At 35.5% G+C, this 25329-nt stretch overlaps 2 protein-coding genes and 1 long non-coding RNA gene across 3 annotated transcripts; 1 reads left to right on the top strand and 2 right to left on the bottom strand.

The window, feature by feature from the left end:
- Nucleotides 1–2900: 2900 nt before the first annotated feature.
- On the top strand, nucleotides 2901–4514 carry LOC132304094 (uncharacterized). Its single transcript, XR_009481509.1, has 2 exons — nucleotides 2901–3319; nucleotides 4263–4514. It is a non-coding gene; the product is annotated as an uncharacterized LOC132304094 (long non-coding RNA).
- A 3188-nt stretch (nucleotides 4515–7702) lies between these two features.
- Nucleotides 7703–9617, bottom strand: LOC132303272 (uncharacterized). Its single transcript, XM_059800480.1, has 2 exons — nucleotides 9291–9617; nucleotides 7703–9194 (listed from the first exon to the last, which is right to left on the bottom strand). The coding sequence occupies exon 2, from the start codon at nucleotides 9079–9081 to the stop codon at nucleotides 7945–7947; it is 1137 nt and encodes a 378-aa protein (XP_059656463.1). The 5' UTR covers nucleotides 9082–9194; nucleotides 9291–9617; the 3' UTR covers nucleotides 7703–7944.
- Nucleotides 9618–9749: 132 nt separating this feature from the next.
- Nucleotides 9750–20369, bottom strand: LOC132303276 (ycf3-interacting protein 1, chloroplastic). Its single transcript, XM_059800490.1, has 6 exons — nucleotides 19882–20369; nucleotides 19678–19722; nucleotides 18904–19017; nucleotides 12213–12293; nucleotides 10571–10735; nucleotides 9750–9963 (listed from the first exon to the last, which is right to left on the bottom strand). Exons 1-6 carry the CDS (start codon nucleotides 20191–20193, stop codon nucleotides 9874–9876), a joined length of 807 nt encoding a protein of 268 aa, XP_059656473.1. The 5' UTR covers nucleotides 20194–20369; the 3' UTR covers nucleotides 9750–9873.
- Nucleotides 20370–25329: the final 4960 nt, after the last annotated feature.

Genomic DNA, 25329 nt, shown 5'->3' with positions numbered 1-25329 from the left:
CCACACCGAGGAGTGGAGTTCTCTATTAATTTAATGCCAGGTACCGCGCCGATTTCTATGGCACCGTATCGTATGGCACCAGTTGAATTGGAGGAATTAAAAAGACAACTTGATGATTTGAGGATGAAAGGTTTCATCCGACCGAGTGTGTCACCGTGGGGCGCACCGGTCTTGTTTGCTAAGAAGAAAGATGGTTCTTTGAGGTTGTGCATTGATTACAGGAAGTTGAATCGTGCCACCATCAAGAATAAGTATCCTTTGCCAATGATAGATGATTTATTTGATCAGTTGAGGGGAGCCAGTTGTTTCTCGAAGATTGACTTGAGGTCTGGCTATTATCAGTTGCGGGTTAGGGATGAGGATATCCCGAAGACAGCATTCCGTACACGGTATGGACACTATGAGTTCTTTGTTATGCCTTTTGGCTTGACCAATGCGCCAGCGGCATTCATGGACTTGATGAATCGCGTCTTTCATGATTACTTGGACCAGTTTGTGGTAGTTTTCGTGGATGACATTCTTGTGTACTCACGGACTCGGGAAGATCACGAGGTCCATTTGAGTATTGTTTTACAGATTTTGCGGGAACACCGATTATATGCCAAATACGAGAAATGTGAGTTTTGGCTACAGAAGGTGAAGTTTTTGGGGCATGTTGTTTCAGAAGGTGGAGTATCAGTTGATCCATCAAAGGTTGAAGCAGTTTTGACTTGGGAGCGACCCAAGAATGTGTTTGAGATCCGCAGTTTCCTTGGTTTAGCGGGTTACTATCGGAGATTTGTGAAGGATTTCTCCCGTTTGGCAGCTCCTATGACTCGTTTAACCCGGAAAGGGGTCAAGTTTGTCTGGAATGAGGCCTGTGATTCATCTTTTCAGGAGTTGAAGACGAGATTGACTATAGCTCCAGTGTTGGTGATACCTGAGCGTGGCTTAGGTTATGTGATCTATTGTGATGCTTCACGTAACGGGTTGGGATGTGTGTTGATGTAGGATGGTAGAGTAGTGGCTTATGGGTCTCGACAGTTGAAGACTCATGAGTACAACTACCCTACTCCTGACCTGGAGTTAGCGGCAGTTGTATTTGCCTTGAAGTGTTGGAGACATTACTTGTATGGTGAGAGATTCGAGGTATTTTTAGATCACAAAAGTCTCAAATACCTTTTCTCCCAAAAGGACTTGAACAACAGACAGAGGCGATGGGTCGAATTCTTGGAGGACTACAATTTTGACTTGCAATATCATCCGGGCAAGGCGAATGTGGTAGCGGATGCCTTAAGCCGGAAATCTCGTGGAACTTTGGCCAGTTTAGCTATTCGGAAGTGGAAGATGCTTGAAGATCTGGCAGAAATGGGATTACAGTGTTGTGATGATGATGCTTGCAGTGAGTCGGCATTCTTATTTAGTCTTGTGGCTCAGCCTACTCTTGTTGTACGAGTGATTGAGTCACAGAGACAGGACCTGGACTTAGATGCCATCCACGCTTTGATCTCTAGTGGTGAAACAGTGAAAGATTGGGCTTGGCATGCAGATGGGGGTCTACGGTTCAGGGGCTTGTTGGTGGTTCCCACAGTTTGTCGTGAGGATGTCCTACGGGAGTTTCACACTTCCCGCTTTGCAGTTCATCCAGGTGATACTAAAATGTATCACAATTTGAGGCGTCAGTATTGGTGGAGCGGGATGAAGAATGATGTTGCACAGTTTGTGGCTAGATGCCTTACCTGTCAGCAGGTGAAGGCCGAGCATCAGAGGCCAGCAGGTTTGTTGCAACCGTTACCTGTAGCGCAATGGAAATGGGAGCATATTGCTATGGATTTTGTGACAGGTTTTCCAAGGTCAAGGAGGGGCAATGAGGCCGTATGGGTCATCATTGACAGATTGACCAAGACGGCTCACTTTTTGCCTATTAAGGCAACAGATGATGCAGAGAAGCTTGGTGTTCTTTATGTGAAAGAGATTGTAAGGTTACATGGAGTCCCTGTAACCATTGTGTCAGATAGGGATGCCAAGTTCACTTCGAAGTTCTGGGAAGGACTTCAAGCAGCGTTTGGTTCAGCGTTGCATCTTAGTACGGCATTCCATCCACAGACAGACGGTCAGTCGGAACGTACTATCCAGATTTTGGAGGATATGTTTCGGGCATGTGTACTTGATTTGGGAGGTAGTTGGGAGGATCACCTTCCACTTATTGAGTTTGCCTACAACAACAGTTATCAGGCGAGCATCCAGATGGCTCCATTTGAAGTATTGTATGGTAGACCTTGTAGGTCTCCTGTTTGTTGGACTGAGGTAGGCGAGACAGCCGCCTTAGGACCCGACATTGTACTCGAGACTACTGAGAAGATTAAGTTGATAAGACAGAGGTTACTTACAGCTCAGAGCCGACAGAAGAGCTATGCGGATAAGCGGAGACGACCGTTATCCTTTGAGGTGGGAGACCACATTTTTCTACCGGTTTCTCCACGGAAGGGATTGATGAGATTTGGAAAGAGTGGCAAGTTATCGTCACGATTTATTGGACCATTCGAGATTTTGGACTGAGTAGGAGAGGTTGCCTACAGGCTTGCTTTGCCACCACAGTTGGATAGGGTCCACAATGTTTTCCATGTATCGATGTTACGGAAGTACGAACCGGATCCATCTCACATTTTGAGTTGGGTAGATGTGGACATTGATGAGGATGTTTCCTACGAGGAAGGACCAGTTCAGATCCTTGACACACAACAGAAGGTGTTGAGAAACAAGACGATACCAATGGTGAAAGTCCTTTGGAGACACCACGGAGTCGAGGAAGCTACTTAGGAGCTCGAACAGGAGGTTCGGTCCAAGTACCCAGCGTTGTTTTCTTCCTCAGGTATGTCTTGATTTCGAGGACGAAATCCTTTTAAGTTGGGGAGAATGTAATGTCTGTGTATTTATGTGCATAGGTGTATATATAATATGTGTATTATGTTGTGTTATGGCTCAAATTTAAGCAAAAAGTTAAAGGAAAAAGAAAATAAAAGGTGGTGGGACCTACCATTAAACCAACTAAGGGCCAAGAGACCACAAATAGTCTCATTTCTCTGCTTCTCTCCCGTGCGCCTCTCTCTTCCCCTCTTCCTCTCTGTTTTTCTTTTCATTTTAATTTCCAAAACTTTGAAACAAGATCTTGATCTCATTTCTTATCGAAATTGAGTGTCGTTTGAGGCAAAACGAAGCTCGTGTCAAGCTCTACACATCCATACAAGCGATTTCAGATTTAGTGCACTCCTTGGAGTTTGAATCTTAGGACCCATTTCTAGGGTTTGTGAAGAAAATTAGGGTTTTTGCTCAATTAGAGGTAAAGGTGTCTAATTCACACTTTTCTTGTACCTTAGTGAGTTATTCCTCTAAAATTTTGGCCAAACATGCTTGATTTAAGGTTGATTGCTTTAAAAATGATTTAATGGTGCATATAAAGATTTTATATATGTGTGTTTGTTGACTTATGTGATAAGCATGCTTAGTTTAGATGGATTACTCCTTAAATGATTTAATCGTGTATGTGAAACATGTATCTATGTGTATTTGTTCGATTGTATGGAAATTGTGATAAATGGTTGATTTATCATGCTTGTTATAATGCTAAATATCTAGTTGATTGTTGTGAGCATGTGTGGTAAATTGTGGTATTAAATTCCCCATTTTATGATATTGTCACGGTATGACAAATGTTAGAAATCCCTTATATTACAACATTGAAAGTATGTGGCATTCATGAATTCATCATTGGGGATTGCATGTATGGAAATGACTTTTGAAAAATGAAAGAATGGGGATTTTTGGGAAAGCTTTGTTGAAAAAGTTTTTTTTTGAGAAACCCGGTCGCCGCGGGGGTACCAAAGGGCCGGAGGTTAATATAGCCTAGAGGGGACTAGGGAGTCGCCCTAGCGTGGTTGAGCTAGCTGGGCCCCATAATGACGCCGCGGGGTTACCAAGAGTCAGGGACACTAGCCAATCCTCCTCTCGTGTCGCTGCGGGGTCACCAAAGGGCAGGTTATATTAACAGTTTGAAAAGTATGGTTGTTTTCTGAGAAATGGGGAGTGACACGCATATCATAGCATTTATGGCATTTTACATATGATTGTTTGTAATTGGAATTTAATATGTGTTTCCCTCATTTTGCATGACCCCTCTTCCTATTGGCCTATGCTTTGTTTGGATTCACGGGGCTACAAGAGGTGCGTCTTAGGCACTCTCTACTGAGTTTTATGCTCACCCCATTTTATTTAACATTTTCCAGGAACCGGTAAGGAGGTAGTGGATGCCGATCTTCCACAAGCTTAAGGATGACTTGGAGCTCATTTTGTATCTTTTGTAAATCTCCCATTTTTGTAAGGCCCCAAAAGTGTAGTAATGTGTATTTATTTTTCAAAACCATGGTTAGGTAATATAATTATGTTATTAGATGATATTTTGGATGTGAATTTGATAACATGTAAACCTTATTGATGAATGGGGAGAGTAATACTAGTTTGAAGTATTATTGAGGTCATTTGATTGTATATTATCATCTACTATTGCCGTGAATTCGGAATTTGAGCCATGATAGGTTAAAGATGAATTTAAACAGGTTGTGATAGGCCTATTTTTAGGGGAGGTCATGCCGAATTTTTTTTTTTTTTTTGTTTAAAAAGTATCAGTTTTGGAATCGTTATATGCACGAGAGTTTTGCCATGGGTCCATTATATTTCATGCATTGTTTTATTATACACATTTATTTGGTTAAATGATTAGTATGTGGTAGTTAAGTAATTGGTGTATATTATATATATATATATATATATAAAATAAAGTAAGATATTTATAAAGCTTGTGGGACCACCATTTTTATTCATTTTAAAGGCCTTAAGGCCATTAGTCAGATCAGCTCTCTCTCTCTCTCTCTCTTTCTCTCTCTCTCTCACTGCGTGAATCTCTCTCTCTCCCTTTTATTTATTTTTTTTCATTTTCTTTTATGCCTCATCTTTCTCTTTCATTTTCCGGCCAATCGATCGAGTTTTCGATCTTGGTTCCTTAACGGAAAACGTTCCTCTCATCATTCTTTATCACATAGTCAAAGGGTTTATTTTACGAATTTTTAAAATTTTTTTATCTAAGGCTTCGAAGGGGGTTTTGGACCACTTAGAGTCAGATTTCGGAGCTGAGCCTTTGGAACAGTAGAATCTCCTCGTTGACGGTTACGTTCCCACTGAACAGTTTTCTATTCCGCAGCCATTGACCAGCATTGACTTTTATTGACCGACACTGACCGCGTTGACTTTTCCAGCCGGGGATGTATTTTGATTACTTTTGAGGTAGGGGTGTTCTAATTCACAATTTCTTAGGTTCTATGTGAATTTTTCTTCTTAAATTGACTATAAGCATGTTTAATTTCAATTATTTTGACTATGTGATTGTGGTTGATTATATCTAAAGTGGTGGATGTATGCTATGTGATAAATGAGTTTGTAAATTTAGTTACATCCTTGTAGTGAAGAAGCATGCTTATAAATGACAAGTTGTTTACTTTATGTATTTCAATTGCCATGGAAATTTGATGTCATAATTGTAGAAAAAAAAAATTTTAATATTCTTTTACAAGTTGTGATTATGATATCTGTAAAATGTATGGAACATAGTTGTTGAATTTAGCATTTGGAATCATGAAGCATTAATGCATCTATTGGGAAAGAAAAAAGGGAAAAATATATTTTTTAAAAAAAACCAATGAAATTGTTTTGGGAAAAAGTTTTTGAAAAGTGTTTGTGAAAACTCAGACGCCTAGGAGGCTCCTAGTGGTCCGTGGTGTTAGTGTGGTCTAGAGTGGGAACTAGGGAGAGACTTTAGTGTGGTTGAGCTAACCAGGCCGGATGCGATGCCTTGGAGGTGCCTTATGGTCGTGGATGGTTAGCCAATCCCCCTTTCGTGACGCCTTGGAGGTGCCTTAAGTCGGATTACACTAACGGTTTGGAAGTTGAAACGGTATGATTTCGGAAACGGGAAGTGACATTGCATGGCATGGCACATCATTGACATACGTGGTGCATTTGGTAATTGATTGAGATATGTATGTTTGTTGATGATACAGTGGTTTTACTTGATTCTTGAGATATGATCCCGTTCTCTTACTTTCTATTCTCTATGTGGATTCACGAAGTCATAAGAGGCGTGTCTTAGACACTTTCTACTGAGCGTTAGCTCACCCCATCATTTTAACATTTTTCAGGTCATAAGAAGGAAGTGGCGGACGACGTTCCTCCACAGGTTTTGATGGGTTAGTGGACTGTTTGACATATTTTGTAGCTATGATCTCATTTTATTATTATTATTATTTATAAACCTTGGGATGACACGTATATTATGTATTGATATAGGAAAAGACGGTAACGTTTTTAGTTGATCTCGGGTTCGGGTAAGGACCCGGTTAGCGATTCAGACCCTCAGATTCGAATTGTTACATCATCATCATTATTCTTATCTTAAATCACATATGATAGGGGTCAACCACATAAATTCTCGTTCCAAACCTTTCTTTTACAAGTAATTTGACAACCTCCTCTTCTTTCTCTCTCATTTACGCATTATGATAATAACCCATGAAAGTTTTGGGTTTATGAACAAACAAATAACTATGAAATTTAAAAAAAAAAATACAATTTTTTTTAAAAAAAAGTAAAGCACTGAAGAGTCAAACACACACAATACACAGAATTTCAAATTGAAAAAGAAGAAAATGAAACAGAAAATACACAATCTAGGGTGCTTGTAACATCAATATTATTATTTTATTTTTACAAGCACCCTAACAAACACACAGTCCAGTCAAACTTACCAAGAGCAAATAAACTACTGGTCAAACTTAAATTTTAATGCCAAAAGAAGAAAAACATACACACGCCCATTTATTTTTGTCCCTGGGACGGATTTAAAGTCTGAATTTTTATTTTGAAAGACGAACCTAAGTTTTAATAAATAAATAGATAAAAACACCTGCCCATTTATTTTGTTCAGGGATGGATTCTCGATTTTTTAGTTTGCAAGACAAAAAAAAAAAAAAACAATTATAGATTACAGTTTTTAAAGACAAAATACAATAATAGTATGCATTAATAAATTTGATTATGATATGTCGTGTTAAAACAGGGAGTGATAGCATTGTTTTTTTTTTTTTTTAGCAGTTGTTGGTTTTATAATATTTATGGCTTGTGCCCTTGTATATATTACTTCCATCTTTGAATTTTTGAAATTTTTTTTTGCAAGAAACTCATGCACCTATTGACACTATGGAGACTTGACCCTTACCACTCTGAGATAAAAAAATAAATTATTTATACAAATTTACCTACCATTTATTTATTGTTTATTTATTATTATTATTATTATTATTATTTTGTAGCTGTTGTTTAAGTTTAAATATATTTAGGTCGTTAATTTGGTAATATTTAAAGACAGTCCATGTTAAGCCTTATATATATTACTTTTATTTTTGAATTTTTGAAAGAAAATAATTATTATTAAAAAAATCAATATTTTGAAACCTTACGTGTGCACTAAGAAGTTACTACTACTAGGCTACAAGGTGATGCTGAATAGACCTTGTTATTATATATATTTTCATTATTTATTCATCTGATTGACAAGGTCTTGTTTACCATTTGGCCACAGGAGAAGAAATAAATAAATATATAAAAAAGGGGTCATAATCTTACGAATTTGGGCCCATTCTTTCTTTCATAAAGACAAAAGAAAGCAGTACAATGCACACAAAAACACAGGGACTGCTTAGTTTATATTTTCCAAAATGGTTTTATGTTCCCAAAGGATTAAAACAAAAACAAGAAACAACTTTGGAACTCATTTAATTGAGTGTGTTCTTAAATTTATTATCTGGAAATAAAGTTGATCAAAATTTAAGAGGACACTTGTGTAAAATGTGAAAACTGTTATGCACCCTGTGCTTCTAAGAAGGCATTAAAATCATCCCTTGCCTTGCGCAGGCGTGGTGTAATGCAAGCAGCCGGCGAGGCAGGGTGAGACGCGGGCGATGAAGTAGAAAAACGAACACGGCGAGGCGATTCGTGGGACTTTCTCGGCGTTGCTCTTGACCTACCTTTCTTGAGAACTCCTTTCAGATCCTTATCGAACACAAATGCTGTTCTCACTGGCGAATGCGCTTCATTGACACCACTTCTGATCAGCTCCAATGGCAGATCAAAGTAGTGATTCATGGAATCTCTGTCATCTTCGTTGTGACCGTTCATTATGGCCGATGATGTCCACGATCCACATTCGAATTTTTCGAGTGAAACTGTCCGGGAGATCACATGCGCCATTTCAGCACCCTCTTTTCTTGCTCTCACTGGTTTTCCCTTACCAAAGCCTGGCAGGAACAAGCATAGAGCTCCACATTTGAACTTCTCTTCGTTACAATCCATGTCCTCACCACGCTTGGGTCCATCCGTTTTAACTTCAGTTCTGCACATACTGCTGCAATGCCGGTCCTCATCATGTCCGGTACCATTCACTTTAGTCAGCCACATATCAAACTCATCAGACGGGGCGCTGGCTCTCCCTTCACCATGAGACTTGCACCTTCGAAAGTCACTCTCCGGGAGCTGAGCAAGATGATAGAGGGACCCAGAATGTTGCCGGAACAGAGGATTGATCGAGAGAGAAGATACTTGGCTGCTGTTCTTCCATTTCTTCTTCAACGTACCCGAGCCAAACCGAGGCGATGAAGTGGCAGAACCCGGAAGGCTGGTGCTTAAGAACTTCGGTTTTGCAGGAAGTAAGGGAGGCAGAACAGAGGCACCATCAAGTTTCCTGGTTGTAACAACTGGCGGCAAGACTAAACGTGGATTCACATAGTCTCTCAATGATATGGGATCTACTGAAATCTGCTTCTCCTTCTGCAGACTCGCCTTCTTGACCAACATCTTCGGATTCTCGAGGTACAAGAACTCGGTGTCATCGAGATTTTCAGCAGTCAAGCAGACATCTGTAGCTCTATTGTAAATTTCATCTGGTTCCTGAGCATTGTCTACACAAGGAAGCACTAAATCTGAAGCTGGAAGTATCATGACTTCTGAGAGACTTGATGATCAGATGGTGAATTGAACAATTTAAAGGATGAAGAAGGGAAAATGTATAGAAGCTAGAACGTGCATGACATGTCTCATCGTGATTCCCACCTCTTTCTCCACACATAAAGAGGGACATGTCAATATAATATAATGTGATTGTTATAAAAATGTAAGAAAGAACATTAATAAGAAGGGTGTCAACTAACCATCCATGAAAGAGTTGACCTTCATAATATAATCTGGTGACGGCCTATTTTTCATCAATCATAACCTAATTCTCCCCAACAAACTAAGAAACAATGCATGCACGAGCATACATCTCATCTTCGTCATTTTTGCCGCTATTCCATATGGAAGGAGTTGGCCACATGATGCACGAACATACATCTGACAAGTTTATACAAGGTATAGGGATTGATGTGTATGCATTAGCAGATTAATATGCAATCCCACATGTATGTATATAAGAAATTATTGTGAAATCGTATTAATTCATAGCCAATGGACAGCATGAGAAAACAAAAAATTGAGAAAAGAAAAGGTGAACCTATATGTGTATTTTCCATTCAAAAAGAAGAGAATAATGAAAAAAAAATTCAGTAGGCTAAGATAAGTCATACAAGTTGATCTAATGAAAATATCCCACTGCAGCACATAGAATCATATAACGGAAACAATTATCATTTTATTTTCTAAATTTGACATACAAAGTTCAAGGAATTAAAGCCAGTGACATTTGATCTTTTTCCGCAAGGATAGGGAATATACATTAATGGCATTGCAAAATTTTTACTGGAGAGAATTGTAAAATAGAATCAACACCACGGAGATACCAATGATGACTGGAAATGCCGTGACCAAGTACAGAGCTCCATATCCCTGAAAGAGAATGTGTTCTCAGAGTCGATAAATAAACAAATAAAGAGACAACTCGTGGAATAGTACTAGATCAGCAGATTTTTGTTTGTCATTTTAATATGCACCTAATTTCGGTCAGCTTTCATATCCCAGAATGCAGGTTAATAAGTAGCATTGAGCTTTGTAATACAGCTAGGATTAATGGTTACAATAGTGTGGAGGTTTAATTTTTGGTTACTAGAGGAGATAATGATGAGTCAACCGTTATTTATTGTTAAGATCGTTCTAATGGCATTATGACATTCTGTATTTTTTTGTTGTATATTGTTTGAACAATCAAGCAAATCCCTCAAAATTTTAAAATTAGTATCTGTCACAGACTCACAAGATTACTTTAATTATTTTATTCTATTTTATTTTATTGAAAAACAAATATTACTTTCGAATTTAGCATCAATAATATCATATAAGATGTTGATCAAGTATGAATGCTGCAGCAAGACTTGGAAGCACAGACTGAAGCAACGTCATTACAACCAACCACTTAAATCATATGGCATTAATTCGAAACACAATGCCAATTACTAATATAAGACTAGCTAAATATTATAGGGGAATAGTAACTAACCACAGCTGAAGGAACTTCAGTATCATCACTGTCATCAGCATCATCAATCTCAGCAGCTGAATCCCAATCAATGTTGAGTCTCTTAGCAGCTACTTGAGGATCAATACCAGTGTCTGTGGCTTTTGCATATAGGGATTTCTTAGGCTTCTTCTTTGATGCTTCAACCTATTCAACAAATGCAGCAAGGATGAACAAATTCCTATGAGGAAATCAATACCTTTACTGGGTGTCAATTTAATCCATATGAAACAAAAGAGTCCTAATTCAATATGATTCAACTGATCAAATAGAAGAGGAATTCAGTACCATTATAGAGTGTAGGTTTTATCCATGTGACATAGATAAGCTGATCTCAAAAGCATCAGTTACAATAATAAAAAATTTACCAGCAACTAAGAAACAGGGTAAACCACGTAGGTATTATACATTCTGAAGGTTCAGTATATCAATGTCAACCTATACGTCAAGATCCAAAAATCTAGATATGTGGATGGATATATAGGTATTACTTTCAACATTGAAATCAGAAATGAAATTTTGAAAGGTTTTCAGAGATGCCAAAATTCTAAATGAAACTATAGAGATGCTAGAAAAGATTCCGAAAATCTGTGTCCCAGAAATTTATATGTAACCATCATGTCTAGTTTATATGTAATAATGACTTACTGCCAGATAAAATTCATCCCAACCAAGGCTATCGTAGCATAACAGTGGAAGCATGCATCTAAAGGGGGGCGGCAGTTTTGAAGGTTCAACTCTTAACAGTTGTAAAAAACACATAAAAATACATTGTGTATATAGATATATCATATATTTCTGATTTCTGTATTCACCCTATATATATATATATATTTAATGACATTTAAAAAATAATATAATAATTATTACAACGTAAAAAAGTAAAATTTTACCAGATAACTGCCAACGTCACAAACAAAAATCTTCTTTCGTCTTTCATATACCATGTTTTATAGAAAGAAGAAAAAGAAAAAAATGATTTGCAAGAATATACAAAAATTTGTAACGACCACAAAGCGTAAATTTTGCTATTGAATTACTTGAAGAAATAAATTTATTACCAATAAAGAGATTAAAGATAACATTTATATTAGTATCACTTTGTTTTTCTTTCAAAATTTCTTACAAACACAGCGGATAACTACGGATAATGCACAAGTCATCAAATAATAGCTGTTCTTTTACTTCTACTAGTACTACTTTTTTATTTATTTATTTATTTGTATGCGTGTGTTTTCATTGTCAATGGGGCTGACACGAAGAAATTATTATTTTTCAGTTATGTGATTAGCAGGACAGGTATGTTGTGTTTGTCCAGTCAACTTTCAGACCATACCGAGAAAGCTGGTAGCACAACATTTGGATTATGTCAACAGATTTGAGTTTTCTATCTAATTTCAAAATGGATGTATTTTACCTTGTAATCAGCAGAAGTAATCCTAACATATGATGCAATATTAGAGTTCAAAGAAAATGTCAAAAAAAAAAAAAAAAAAAAAAAAAAAAAAGAATTCTAAACAATTCACATTAATATATACACTATTTATCAACCAAAAAAAAAAAGTGTCCAAAATATCACCTCCATACTTTGGGAATTTTAGTGTGCAAAGAGTACCAACAATACCTCTAAATTAGGCCATTGAATCATCTCTTCAGCCAGCATCTGAAGAGCAACACTGTTTTTTGGAATTTTTCCTTCATTTACCTACACAAATTAGAATCATAGATAAGGATTTTCTTTTCCCCTGAAGGATAAATTACACTGCACGATAAACTGTTTTCCAGTTGTAACAAAAAGAACCATGGACAATTTGCTACTAATTATATGTGTTGAACTGTTGATCTTATCCCTATTTGAGTTTGGTCATGGACTCAATTAACAAGTTTGCCTTTCCGAACTGAATGGGTATTGATTACCTATTATCAATAAACAAAGTTAATGAATCCAAATGAGACAAATAAGCCAATTTCCATTTTTGTTAAGCAATACAAGCTAGCCCACAATATATTCAATCTCATGGAGATTAACAAGCAATTGTGATGGCAAAATTATCTGCATTCCACACCTGCTGATGGTGAGATTCCAAGCATTGACACAGCTGAAGTTGAGGTTCCAATTACTGACTAATTGGTTGACTGATTGATTGAAGTTAATTTTTGTTGTCTTTAATTAAAATAATGCCCTTTCCTAGTTAGAAGCAAATATATCTGTTATTTGTTACTTTTAACATTTGTTGTTGTCCCATTTTTTATTTTTTTAAAAAAAATGCCCTTTTTTAATATGATAGAAAAGGGACCTAAGAAGCTTTATAGGCATGACAAATATAGACCTGCGTACCACCCACACCAAAAGCATGAACTATATGTGCCAAGGTTCAATTTTTTGTTTCCATCAGTGAGCCCTGATAAAAAAAATTCAGCAGTTCAAGAGGGCTTGGATGGGAGATCCACACACTCTTTCTCTCTTCATGATGATGGAGGCTTTCAGCCACGTGATAAGGATAGAAGACCTCTAGTTGTCAAACCCTCGCAAGTCTCAGAATGTAGATATTCACCTGAGTATCTACATGACCTAGATGATAGTGAACCGTTTCCAGACCTAGGGAAGATCATATGGAAGATGAGACCTGTAATAATGACATGATGTGCAGACCATCTATCCTTATGGGAAAAGATGATTGGACGCGCACCAACATATTTCATACATATCTCAGATTTGGAGACAGGGTCTATAAAGTAATTATACATGGAGAAAGTTCAATAAATGCAGTGTCAAAATCAGGTGTTATAAAGAGCTTCAACCCAAACCTCACCCATAGCCATATAGGATGGCCTGGGTTGATGGAACTTTCTTGACTGTTACAGAATGGTGTTTAGTCCCTATTCAAATAGGTGATTACTTTGATAACATTTCGTGTGATGTTTTACCCTTGACTTAGCACGCGTGTTACTTGGTCGCCCTTGAATCAATGACTTAAATGTGACTCACCATAGCAAGGAGAATAATTACCGCTTCAAATATAATGGCAAAACTCTTTTGTTAAGGCCTGCAAAGCGACCAGAAAAGGATTCTAAAACACTAAAGTTATCATCTTCCCTACCTAATGATGTCAAAAAGGTGTTGTCAAAAGAAGAAAAAGTAGTAATTAAGGAAGTTCCCCATGTCACAACTGAAATGTTGGATTCTCCACTACCTAACTGCACTAACTTAAATGGGATTGAAAATATGGCAATTAAGAAACACCCAACTATATTGTCACAAATGAATGTTATGCAAAACATTATTGCCTTAGCGCTAGGATCACATTCATCTGATGCCACACATAAACTCACACATCCTAGGGAACGTGTTGCACTAACTCATCCAAGGAATGAGTGTAAACCAAAAGAGTTTATTCCCGATAACGTTGAAGAGATTTTTAAACAGCATGAGTCATCTAATTCCATTGTGTCGCAGAGATATCAAGCACCGCGGTAATTTTTGGAAGACACTTTGGGCACTTTTAGGAACAAATTTAAAAATCTCTTTAGTAGTTTGTCCTCTGACTGATAGGAAGATTAAAGTAGTGAAGCAAGATCTAGGAAAGTTGGTTAGTTTTCTTGTTAGAGTGCACTGTGACACTTGGAAGTTGTTATTGCCTATAATGGAGTATGCTTATACTAGTTTGACAAATCAATTTACTGGTAGTTGGTAAAAAGAATTATGAACTTACCACATACGCTCATCATAGGACTCATGAATTAATTGAAGGAGATTATGCTATAATTTGTGCGCTACCTCAACAATATCCTACAAATTTCTTCAAGATAAAACATGCCAAAATGCTTAAACTTTTCCACAACATTCATAAATCGGGGCCTAATGCATAATTCTTTGATTGGTCATTGGATTTGAGTACTAATTCAATTTTTGATGTGGAGCATTTGTTACCTAGCACCTTTGAGCCTCCTATTTTATTGGCATGTGTTCCTACAGGTGGATGTATATTTTCCTCAGCACCAACATTAGTTCCTCCATCCTTTCAGCCGTATTATTTGGATTGGATTGAGGATACTTTTGATTTTCAGAGTTATGCTTCTCATATTTGGGATATCCAGAATTACCTTACAACTTCAGATATTATGTGGAGTCTAGAGATGAGCTTTGTTGTGCTGACTCATACTTTTCGGAAATGTACATATGCCTTTACTCTCCGGAGGAGAGTTCTTCTCAACCGGGAGGGAATGATGAAGAATCGAGCCTGGCCCGAGAGCTTGAGGTACACATGGCCCAAACCTACTATTGGAGACGTGGGAAAGATAGATAAAACTAGGGGTTTTTGTTTATTTATTATTATTATTGTGTTATTAATGTTTTAATTTAGGATATTTCCATTTTCTAGTATTGTAGGGTTTTATTTATGGTAATAGGTTTGATTGGGGTTTTCTTGCATCCTATAAATATGTGGTTTGATACATTGTGAAAGGTCCTTTTATGATTGATTATATTGAATATTCAGAGATTATTGTGATTTTTTCTCCCTTCTTCTTCTCTTCTATCTCATTCTCTTCTTGTTCCCTTTGAAATTGTGATATCGAAGCCCCTTCCACCCACTTCTGCATCAGTTTCATATTGTGGTAGTAGAGGAAACCTTTTGAAAGTTCAAAAGTTCCTCACTTGTTGCCGAGGAAACATCCATTTTTCTAGAGCATATGCAAACAAATTAAAGTACTCAAGGTGTGTTCCTCAGAACTTTATGTTACATGGACTCTTCAAAAGTACATGAAGTACCTGTGTTGGACACACAATGCTCGAGCATGGGTATGGACTGTGTCCGACACTTTTGGCTCGATATGCACATAAAAAGCATAGACAATAATTCAATTTTATTATATTTTTTCTTCAAAATTAGTGAAATTCCTGTATTAATCAATATGTTACATAAAGACAATATCTTACTCTAAAAAATCAAATAAAATACAAATATTTAAAAGTGTCTGTGTTTTTCTGTTTGGGAATTTGACAAACCCAACGCTCGGATACATATTGGCACCTGACACATGTACCCGAATTCATATATAACATAGGGCAGAATCAAGCATGAAGATAAAATGTTGTGTGGTGGATAGGCTGACATGTGTCGTAGGATATGGTGAGAGATCTACAGAAACCTACTTAGGGCTACCCTTGATCATCTTTGAGAGAGATTGCGGTTTTGGATTCAATTACAGAGCAATTCAAGAAATACAGCTTGCATCATTATTTTATATTTCATTTCTTAATGCCAGCCTCTTTAGTAATCAGGTGTGAAAAATGAACTAGCTATTTATGAATAACTCAAGTTTACTTAAATAAGAACTCCGCCCGTGTATTTTTGTTAAGCAAGCAAGCCAACTTCAAAAGAAATTGTCAACTTATTAAATAATGAACAATCTTTGACTCAACCCACCCGGCTCCTGAGCACACTCAGGACAGTTGTTCATGAATAGGCATGTCTAGGCTCATAAGCACTACTTGTTTACCAAGGCTCCTTTGAGCTTGTAGGCTGTTCTAGTTTTTTTCTTATCAAACTTGAGTTTTACCCTGAGTTGTGACACTTTGGCTAAACGAGACAAGCTCATGCTTTCCACACATAAACGAATCCAAGCTCAAACGATTAAATTTATGCACCGCCAAACTAGAACTTGAAAAACTGTTTGATTTGATCAAGCAAGCTTAAAAAGTAAATGCTAAACTCAGCTCAATTACAGCCCTAGTTTTTGAGAAATTGGAAAAGGTTGCAAAGAGCCTAGTCTAGAATATTATGAAGCAGAGTATAGTGGCGAGAACAAAAACACAATATAGCGGCAGGAACAAGACAAATTATTGGAGATAATTTGGACAGGAGATTAGTTTCTGGATACTGCACATTTTCTATTTGTAGCTTGGTGGCGAGACCGGATGCAGAAACTGACTATGAGCAACAGAGCATACATATGTGAGATGTTTTAAGATAAGGTCAACTTTGTAGAAGATGGGATTTTAAACAACAAAAAATAAAAATTCTCGCAACAATCAAGCTACTGTGTGTATTACTTATCAGTTCAGATTTTTATAAGACTTGAGAGAACCAGAAAATAAAATTAGACTGCCGGCTTACACCAAAAAGACTGCTTTTCTAGACTGCGTAACAAGCTTGGCATGGTAGATATCTATACTCCAGCTTGACGGACAGCATTAAGAGTGGTATTATGCACTGGGTATGATTGTGTACATTTTGATTTTTAATTATTCAAAGTAAAGGAGTCAACACTCTAATTAAGCTCCAAGTCCGGTCCTATTTTCACCAGTTTTCAGATTTTCGTGGACCCACCTTCCCGTGGAAAACGGTTTTGCGCTCGATGGCTCCTCTTAGGGTGGCTTTTTATGTGTGGACTGCTGTTTGGGACAAGATTTTGACTCTGGACAATTTGAGGAAGAGACGACATGTTATCGTTAACCGATGTTGTATGTGCATGAATGATGGAGAGTCTATGGATCATCTTCTCTTGCACTGTCCCGTAGCTCACAACTGCTGGAGCCTTTTGTTGGGTCTCTTTGGTGTCCAATGGGTTATGCCCCAGACCTCAAGGGATCTGATTGATGAGTGGAGGGGTCAAAGGGTGGGAGCGCGCGCTCGTAATTTCTGGAGGGTGATTCCCCTTTGTATTTGGTGGAGTCTTTGGAAATAACGCAATCGTAGATCTTTTGATGGGGAGGGGACCTCCATTGGGGCTTTGAAGTTCACTATTCTTTGCTCCCTTTTTAGTTGGGGTATGGGGCGAAATTGTATTTCTTTGGATGAGATTATGGACTTTTTGGGGTCGTTGGATTCATAGATCTCATTTTTTTCTCTTTTTTCGTCTTTGTAAAATTCTTAGGACGCATTCCCCTTTTGAACGCCTTCTAATACAATTTTACTTATCAAAAAAAAAAGTGTGTGTGTGTGTGTGTGTATCTATAAATTCTTTCAATTTTTTTTTAAATGAAAAGGCAAGCAAAAATTCTCTACTTTTTTATGTACTTGTATATATGGACGAGTCATATATGTAACAAAATATAAAGTCTTAACTGGTAAAGCAATTTTAAAAGAATGAAGTAGAAAAACATGTAAAGTAGTAAGTCATAACTCAAAAGATTGATATTATACTTATCACTAATGTCTCTTAATGTGATCATTTTATATTAAGTTATATATGTCTAGTGTTTTCGTGTTATTTAATGAAAAGAGAGTAATTTTTAAAAGAGACATTACAATAAAACTGCAGCTTAGTTCCAGGGGGAAAAAACTACAGGTGTGTGCACAAATCAAGATATTTACATTTCCAAATTGTAATTAAATTTATAATTGCAGACAATGAACTGATCACAAGCACAAGTAAATCTAAGAGGTAGATATAATTCCAATTCCAACTAACAACTGTATTAATATAACTTTAATATGCTTCATAAAGAGCTGTGTTTGTTAAAACCAGAATCTCTATCAGCTGTGCATGAGGTTCATGATGGCATTTGTGGTTCTCATCGGGGAGGTACAAAAATGAAGTGGCTCTTAAGAAGGTACGGCTATTATTGGCCAAAGATGGAGAGAGATTGCGTACGTTTCTAAAAAGGTTGTCAGGCTTGCCAAAAGCATGGCCTTTTAAAAGCTTCAAATAATTGTGCAGTTTGAAAGTATAAAACACAAAAAATAGTGAAAAAAAAAAAAATCATATTTTGTTTTTTTATTTAGTGTGTTATAAAACATATAATATTTGAGCAACAACGCTTACTTAGCATTTACCATTTAGAAAGGAAAAAAAAAAAAAAAAAAACACTATTACTATAGATATATATATATATATATATATAGAGAGAGAGAGAGAGAGGAGAAACGGGAGGCAATTTATAGCAACAAGAGTATTGTTTTATTCTTTTTATTTATTATTTACTTTCTACTTTTTTTGAAGAACAGTATTGTTTATTGTCTCTCATTTTGCATACTACCAATTTATTTGTTTTATGATGCATCATATATCAGGTATTTACATCTTAAGAAATATGTCTATGTTTTTTCATACACCATTCCTTGTGTATGTATGGAAATCCCATGAGCTGTACAAGCACAGAACAAAGGTCAAACTAACTTATATTGTAATACTATGAATACTATTTTTTCACAATATTGAGGTTCACCTTAGTAAACACGAGTCGGGATGTACCATATTCTGGAGCACCACAGAATAGAAATATGGACTGGAGCATAATTTCAACATCTTATATGCACAATGCAGGAGATGAGGCAAGGCATGGTAATGGCATAAAAAAGAAGACTTACTTCCTCTAAAACATCAGCTAACTCTTCCCTTGTTGGACCATCAGAATCGTCAATGCCAAGGAGCCTCTTCCGCTCAACTTCTCTTGGGTCCTCAATCATTATAGTCAACTTTACCTACAAATATCGAAACAATTAAGTTATATCAATAGGGTGATCATGATTTGGCACAGCCGTTTTATGGAACCAATTTTTAGCAAAAGAAAGAATTGACAATTAACAGAAATTCAAATGTCGAATTCAAACCAGCCCTAATTTGGAAATTCGGTACAAATCTCCATAGCAAGAGGTTTAGCGGCAACCACATTTGAATTCTTTAACACTTCATTCATTGAGTTGCAACGAAAGAAAGGAAATCAAAATGGAAGGGAATTGCGGGATCTTAACCCCCAATTAGTGGGAGAAAATGGAAGGGAAGAATAAGTTTGTTAGTCATTACCAATGCCATCCCTATTTCATATAAAACAAATGAAGCCCTTTTTTGCTTCTTTCCTTTCTCTCCACTGATTTTCCTCATACAAAATGAGGAATTGACACTTATCCAAGTAAGAAGAATGATTAATTCCATCATCTCAATTATTTTATTTCTCATTTGATTATCCAAAATTCTACTCAATCATGCATGGCTTTGAAATCCAATGATGTCAAATTAACAATAAAGAACTCATAGCAGTTAGGAATTGAAACAACAAACTCAAAAACAGCTATGTATAAAACATAAGAAAAAGGAATTAGAAAAATAATCTAAAGCACACGGCTAAAATGAAAAGGAATTACCTCGCTGAAAAGCATGTCTCTGTTTTTCTTGAGAAGCTCCAAAACCTAAACAAAGTTTTGGATTTGCTCTAAAAATTAGTGGAAGAAACTCATGAAAATGGAAAAACTACCACTACAGTAATATATACATGTGGTATATGCGTATATATATATATATACAGCGCTCAAATAGATAGATAGAGAGACAGAGAGATGGGTTGTTACTCTTTTGATTTGGCCAACATATTCAAGGTCTTCGGGATTAGGGTCGTCGTCGTCGTCGTCGTCGTCGTCGTCTTCAGAGTCAATTTCGGCGGATGGAACACGCAGTTCGGTATCTTCCGCTCCAACGAAGACAAGACCAGCAGTGCTCCTCCTCCTTTGGCGGTGGCGGTTGACAGCAACTCCAGCGCTTGGCAACCCCAAATGGCGGCGGCGGTGGTGGTAGAAGAAGGAAAGGGTTTGGAGAGAAGATGAAGAGGAAGAGGTGAACAGTGAGAGAGCTGAAAGAGGCGGTTGCACTAACTGAGAAGCCATCCTTATCTCTTCTATATATATATATATATATATATATTTGCAGATTATAGTTGAGAATGCTTCCCCATTTCAAACAATTCGGAGAAGAGAACCCCGTTATGAAGGGTCTTCCGATCTTCTGGTTGAGATTTGGTTCGGATCAGTCGCTGATGTTACTCATTTCCTGGTTATAATTGATGGTGGCTTTTAACACTGACTTTCACTTATCACTTCGTTTTTTTCTTTTTTCGCTGTACTAAAAATTACTAATCACTTGTTCTTAATTTTTTTTTTTTTTTTTTTTTCATTTATCACTTTAGTCTGGTGGTATAAATTTTAATGGGTCTTTTTTTTTTCTTCCAAATATACTGAAAAGTTTGTGCTTTTATAAAAGATAAAAATGGTGGTTTTTATAAAAGAAATTCCTAAAGTATGTTTTTGTACTCGTTATTTTTATTCTTTTAACTTTGTTATGCTCAAACTGTCACTTTAGTTTGAATGATACATATAAAAAAAAATTATATTTGTCTTACTATTTCTTAACTATATATTTTTCTGTTAAATGTAAAAGGGTATAGTGGTAAGTCCATTAATTATTTTTTTTCTCTAAATGTGATTAATTAAGTGTTAATTGCCATGCCTACTTTTGTTGTTTGGTGGTAGGCATAATCTGTCAACACGATTTGAACAGTAAACTGAGTTAAACAGATTTGGATTAAGGGATTCAACCCGTATAATTCATTTATACATGTTTAAGTGTATTTGTCATAGACAAATTTATATTTAAGTTCTAAAATAACTATATAAACTTGTGTCTTATAATTTACTCTTTTGTAGATTAGAGAATATTTAGTAATTTTGTTGGGATTGAAACTTATATTTTATTTTACAGTAATATTTATTGTTTGATTGAATATTATTAATAATTTAAGTAATATAATATTTTATTTTAGTAAATATGTCAATGAACGGGTTAGTGTAAAGAATTTTTTATATAACTATTAAATTAGTCATGTTTGCGTTGAACTATTTACTAGAATAATCTTAAATCGACGTGACACGATTATGATTCGCAAACATGAATTGTCACTCTCAACTTTGAGTTCTAAAAGAAGTATGATGAGAAAGGTTTTAGAATATAGAGCTTAAAATTTATATATAGCGTAGAAGATTTTAAAGTAATACTCACAGTTAGTCCAAAAAAATTGAATGGTCCATTAAAACGACGATCACTATAAAACAGTAGTCTGATTTGGATGCTACAACTCATGAGTGAGACTTGAGACTTGTATAATGAAATTTGTAGTGTTGATTTATACAAATCATCCCTGTAAACATAATGAGTTATCCAAAAAAAATTGTCAGCAGTATGGATAGTCAGCGACGTAATGAACTCCATGGTGCATAATGTAGGTAAAAGTATGCTGATACGACATCAGTTGGCAAGCATGATCCTCTACAAAACTTTCAGTCAATCGAAATTCTATTGAAATTGTATAAACTTCGTATAAACGATCTATCAACTCTTACGCACTTAAGATGTCTGTAGAATTGAACCTACAAGTTTTGTGCACACAATAGCACAACATGCTTCTGTTAATAAAAATCAAATGAATTTTGTCATACATTTTGTTTATAAATAATGATATATTTAGCAAACCAAACAGCCCAAATAATAGTCGAATCCTACGTGGCATAATCACGTAATTCATTAACCCATTCAAGCAGGAGACTAAAAATTCCTGGAAAGCTAAAACGGTTTATCTTCTCTTTCATCCTCTGCGTTAGGGACTCACTTGCTCTTTCGTCTAAATTTCCTTTCATTCATCCATTATTTCTCCTCCCTGTCTGATTTCTGTAGGTATTTGAAAGTCTTTTCTTGGACACAGTTTTTAACGGCTTGGCATTGAATTGTTAAAAAAGTGTTTTTATTTTTTATTTTTTTATTTTTAAGGAAGAATTGGTGCTTAAAATTAAACAATGGATACAAGCAGCTAATTGTCTCCAAAATATCTAAGCGAGGGAGAAGAAAGAATTTCAGTGACTGGTAAGCAAATCTTTGAAGGTTTTGCAGATGATATATGTTTCATAGAAACATGTCTTGCCTTGAAAGCTATACTTAATGTAGAAATAAAAAATAAAAAAAAAAAAAAAAAGGAACAAAACCTATGCCTAGGTAGATAGAGCAAGAGAAGACAAGTTGAAGAAGATAATGTCTGAGCGGGTGATCTGATGCGGCCATGTGTATTCTCAATGGGGTAAGCCCGGTTTGATCCAGACTCGATCCAATTCGTTGGCAGCAAGCCCAAATGGGTTGGAAAAGATCCGTTAGGGTTGTTTCACTCCGGAAATGGTCGGGTTCGATCCATAATTGTATTTCTAACTGTTTTTTTTATTAATCGGGACTTTCTCGGACTCCGTTATGATCACACACGGCCGATTTGTACAAGATTTCTTTAAAATCATGAGTTTTTTTCAAAAATTCACTTAGGGTCCATTTGGTTAGACGGAAATTATAATGAAAAGTGAAAGTAAAAGAATGTAAAAGAAAGGAAAAGGAAATTAAGTTTCTATCGTGCATTTGGTTAGCAAGAATTTTTTTCAAGAAAGTTGTGAGAAAATATTATTTTGTGAATTTAGAAAGCATGAAAGTGAAAAGAAAGTGATTGTAATTACCAAATCTACCCTTTTAGTTACAAGATTACTTTGTACTCTTTTGAGACATTACTCTATCTTTTGAATTATGAACAAAATTAAAATTTTAAGTTCAAAATGAAACAATGAATATGATATTTAATAATTTAATATATGTGATTATAGGTACAAGTTAGAAAGAAAAAAAAGTTTGAATCTAAACGAAATATAATGCTTCAACTAAATTAGTTTGATGTATCTAGTATATATAGAATTAAAACTAAATTAATTTGGTCCATCTAATTTACTTAGAGTCCTAAAGTTAAGAGAAGTCTATGTATGAATTAAATTGTAAATAATAACACCTAATTTTTCACCTTACACTCTATTCATAAATATTCAGATATATATATATATATATATATCACTCTAAATCATTATTAATTATGATTGGAAAAAAATATAATAACATTTTAATTTTATTCACACATATAATTAAATTAATATTATATTAACATATAAGTAATTTACAATAGAAGGGAACTGACTTATTAATGAAGTTTTGGGGAAAGTGGCATGGGCATAATGCGAAATTAAGATATAAAAAACATCACTTTTACGGGAAAGTAAAATTTCCTTGCATTTTTTGCGAGAAATATTTTGAAAAAAATTAAGGGGTTACAAGAATTTACTTTCCTAAAAATTTTCTCTTTTACGCTAACCAAATTGTTAACAAATTTAAAAAATTTCTGTTTCTTTTGCTTTCTATTTACTTCATGCTAACCAAACGGATCCTTAGTCAACATATTAGCTTAGTCAACATATTAGCAAATTAAAGATGCTTTTCTCAGAGAACAAGAAAATTATACATTGGTCGCATTCTTACCACTAGATGACAAAATAGGATGTGGAAGAAAAAATTTAAGATAAGGTTGGTTATTTGGGTGTTTTTTTTTTTTTTAGAACAATGTACAATTTACACCCATGGACCTTTTATTATTTTTTGCTTGATATTTATGAAATAATTGTTTTATTATTATTACGTGATGCATCTTTCAACTGGTTTAATTCTGAATTGTGGGTCTGTGATTTGTCATAATTGTTTTATTATTGTTACCTAATTCAACTGGTTTAACTCTGTGATAATTGTTTTATTATTTTTACCTAATTCATCTTTCAAATTTTGCCTAACTTATGAAGTGCTTGACAGTTGGTTTGGTGGGCACTAAATTAGGTGGGTGAGATTTAAAGATGCTTTTCTTACTTAATAAGAAAATTTTATATTTGTCTCAATTCTTAGCAGCAGATGACAAAATAGAATGTGGGAGAAGAAATTTAAAATAAAGATGGTTATCTGTGTTTATTTTTTTTTTTAAGAACAATGTACAATTTACAACCATGAAAGTTTTATTATCTTTTTACTTTTGATATTTATGATTGTATGTTAACAAATAATTATTTTATTATTGATACGTATCTTTCAATTGGTTTAACTCTAAATTGTGGGGATGTAATGATTCGGTGGGCATCAAATTAGGTGCGTAAGATTTGAGGTGTGATGATGTAGTAATTTTAAATTTTTAAGAATTTTAAAATCGTAAATTGTTTTGGTAAAAATGATGAAAAACGCTTTAGTGGAAAATTATTTTACTCAAATTTTCTGTCGCCAAAATAAAGTTACTGGACGGACATCACAAACGATCGGTCCATGAAGCCTATATAGGCTTTGATTTTTTTTTTGGTAAGTAAAATAATTTGGTTCTTGCAACACTTAATGTATACTAATTAATAATACTTTATTATCATTCAAAGGAACCATATTTGTATTGTTTTTTTTTTTTTCTTTAAATATATTTTGAGGAGTGCTAGGGACAGTTCGGGTGCGACTGTTGCTCCACACTCGCACACGTGTAAGCAGTCTATTAGGTGCTGACATTTTTGTGTTTTTTTGGTTCCGACACTGGATCCTTTCCCTCTCTCTTCTCTCTCGCCCCTCTATGTGCAGACCCATTTTTGGGGCACAAAGAGAAACCACAGGCACAACCGCCACGTACAGGCTACACTCTCGCCCCTCTCTGCACTCTCTTTTCTCCCTCGCTCTCTCTCATTCAACTCACCGTGGAATCAAGAAAAATGTCGAAAGCGGATAATTAATGTTTATTATTGTTATATAAAAAAAGAGTAGTGATGCATTTACCAAACATAACTATCCAAAAAAATCACCGAATCTAATGTGACTATGCCACGTAATAGGAGAGAGGCTAAAACGATTTCTCCTCTCTCTCTCTCTCTCTCTCTTCGTTTAGGAGTCTCGCTCTCTAGACTCTCATCAATCATTATTTCTCTCTTTTGTCATTCCAATTGGCAACTTAATTTATTGCACTCTTTTCTATCTGAATCTAAATTTATAAGCCACCGTTCCAAATACAACTGTTTTTGTTGTATTGAATTTGTGCCATAAATTTTTGTCTCTCCAGTGCAATCTCTGTAAATCTAAGGAATAAAAGGTTGCTCCTAAGTGGA

This window comes from Cornus florida, unplaced genomic scaffold (assembly GCF_030987335.1).
Source record: "Cornus florida cultivar Cherokee Brave unplaced genomic scaffold, ASM3098733v1 CherokeeBrave_3.0.0_Hap2_Chr01, whole genome shotgun sequence".
In the NCBI taxonomy this organism is placed as follows: Eukaryota; Viridiplantae; Streptophyta; class Magnoliopsida; order Cornales; family Cornaceae; genus Cornus; species Cornus florida.
Note: the sequence above shows the minus strand (reverse complement) of the source record. Positions and strands in the feature narration are given on the sequence as shown.

Bases quoted from the DNA above. Each gene is read 5' to 3' on its own strand.
- LOC132303272 (XM_059800480.1), bottom strand. From the start codon at position 9,081: ATGATACTTCCAGCTTCAGATTTAGTGCTTCCTTGTGTAGACAATGCT.
- LOC132303276 (XM_059800490.1), bottom strand. From the start codon at position 20,193: ATGGCTTCTCAGTTAGTGCAACCGCCTCTTTCAGCTCTCTCACTGTTC. The intron at 19,723-19,881 runs GTAACAACCCAT...AACTTTGTTTAG, and splicing joins ATGTTGGCCAAATCAAAAGA to GTTTTGGAGCTTCTCAAGAA. The intron at 12,294-18,903 runs GTAAGTCTTCTT...TAATTTGTGTAG, and splicing joins TAGCTGATGTTTTAGAGGAA to GTAAATGAAGGAAAAATTCC.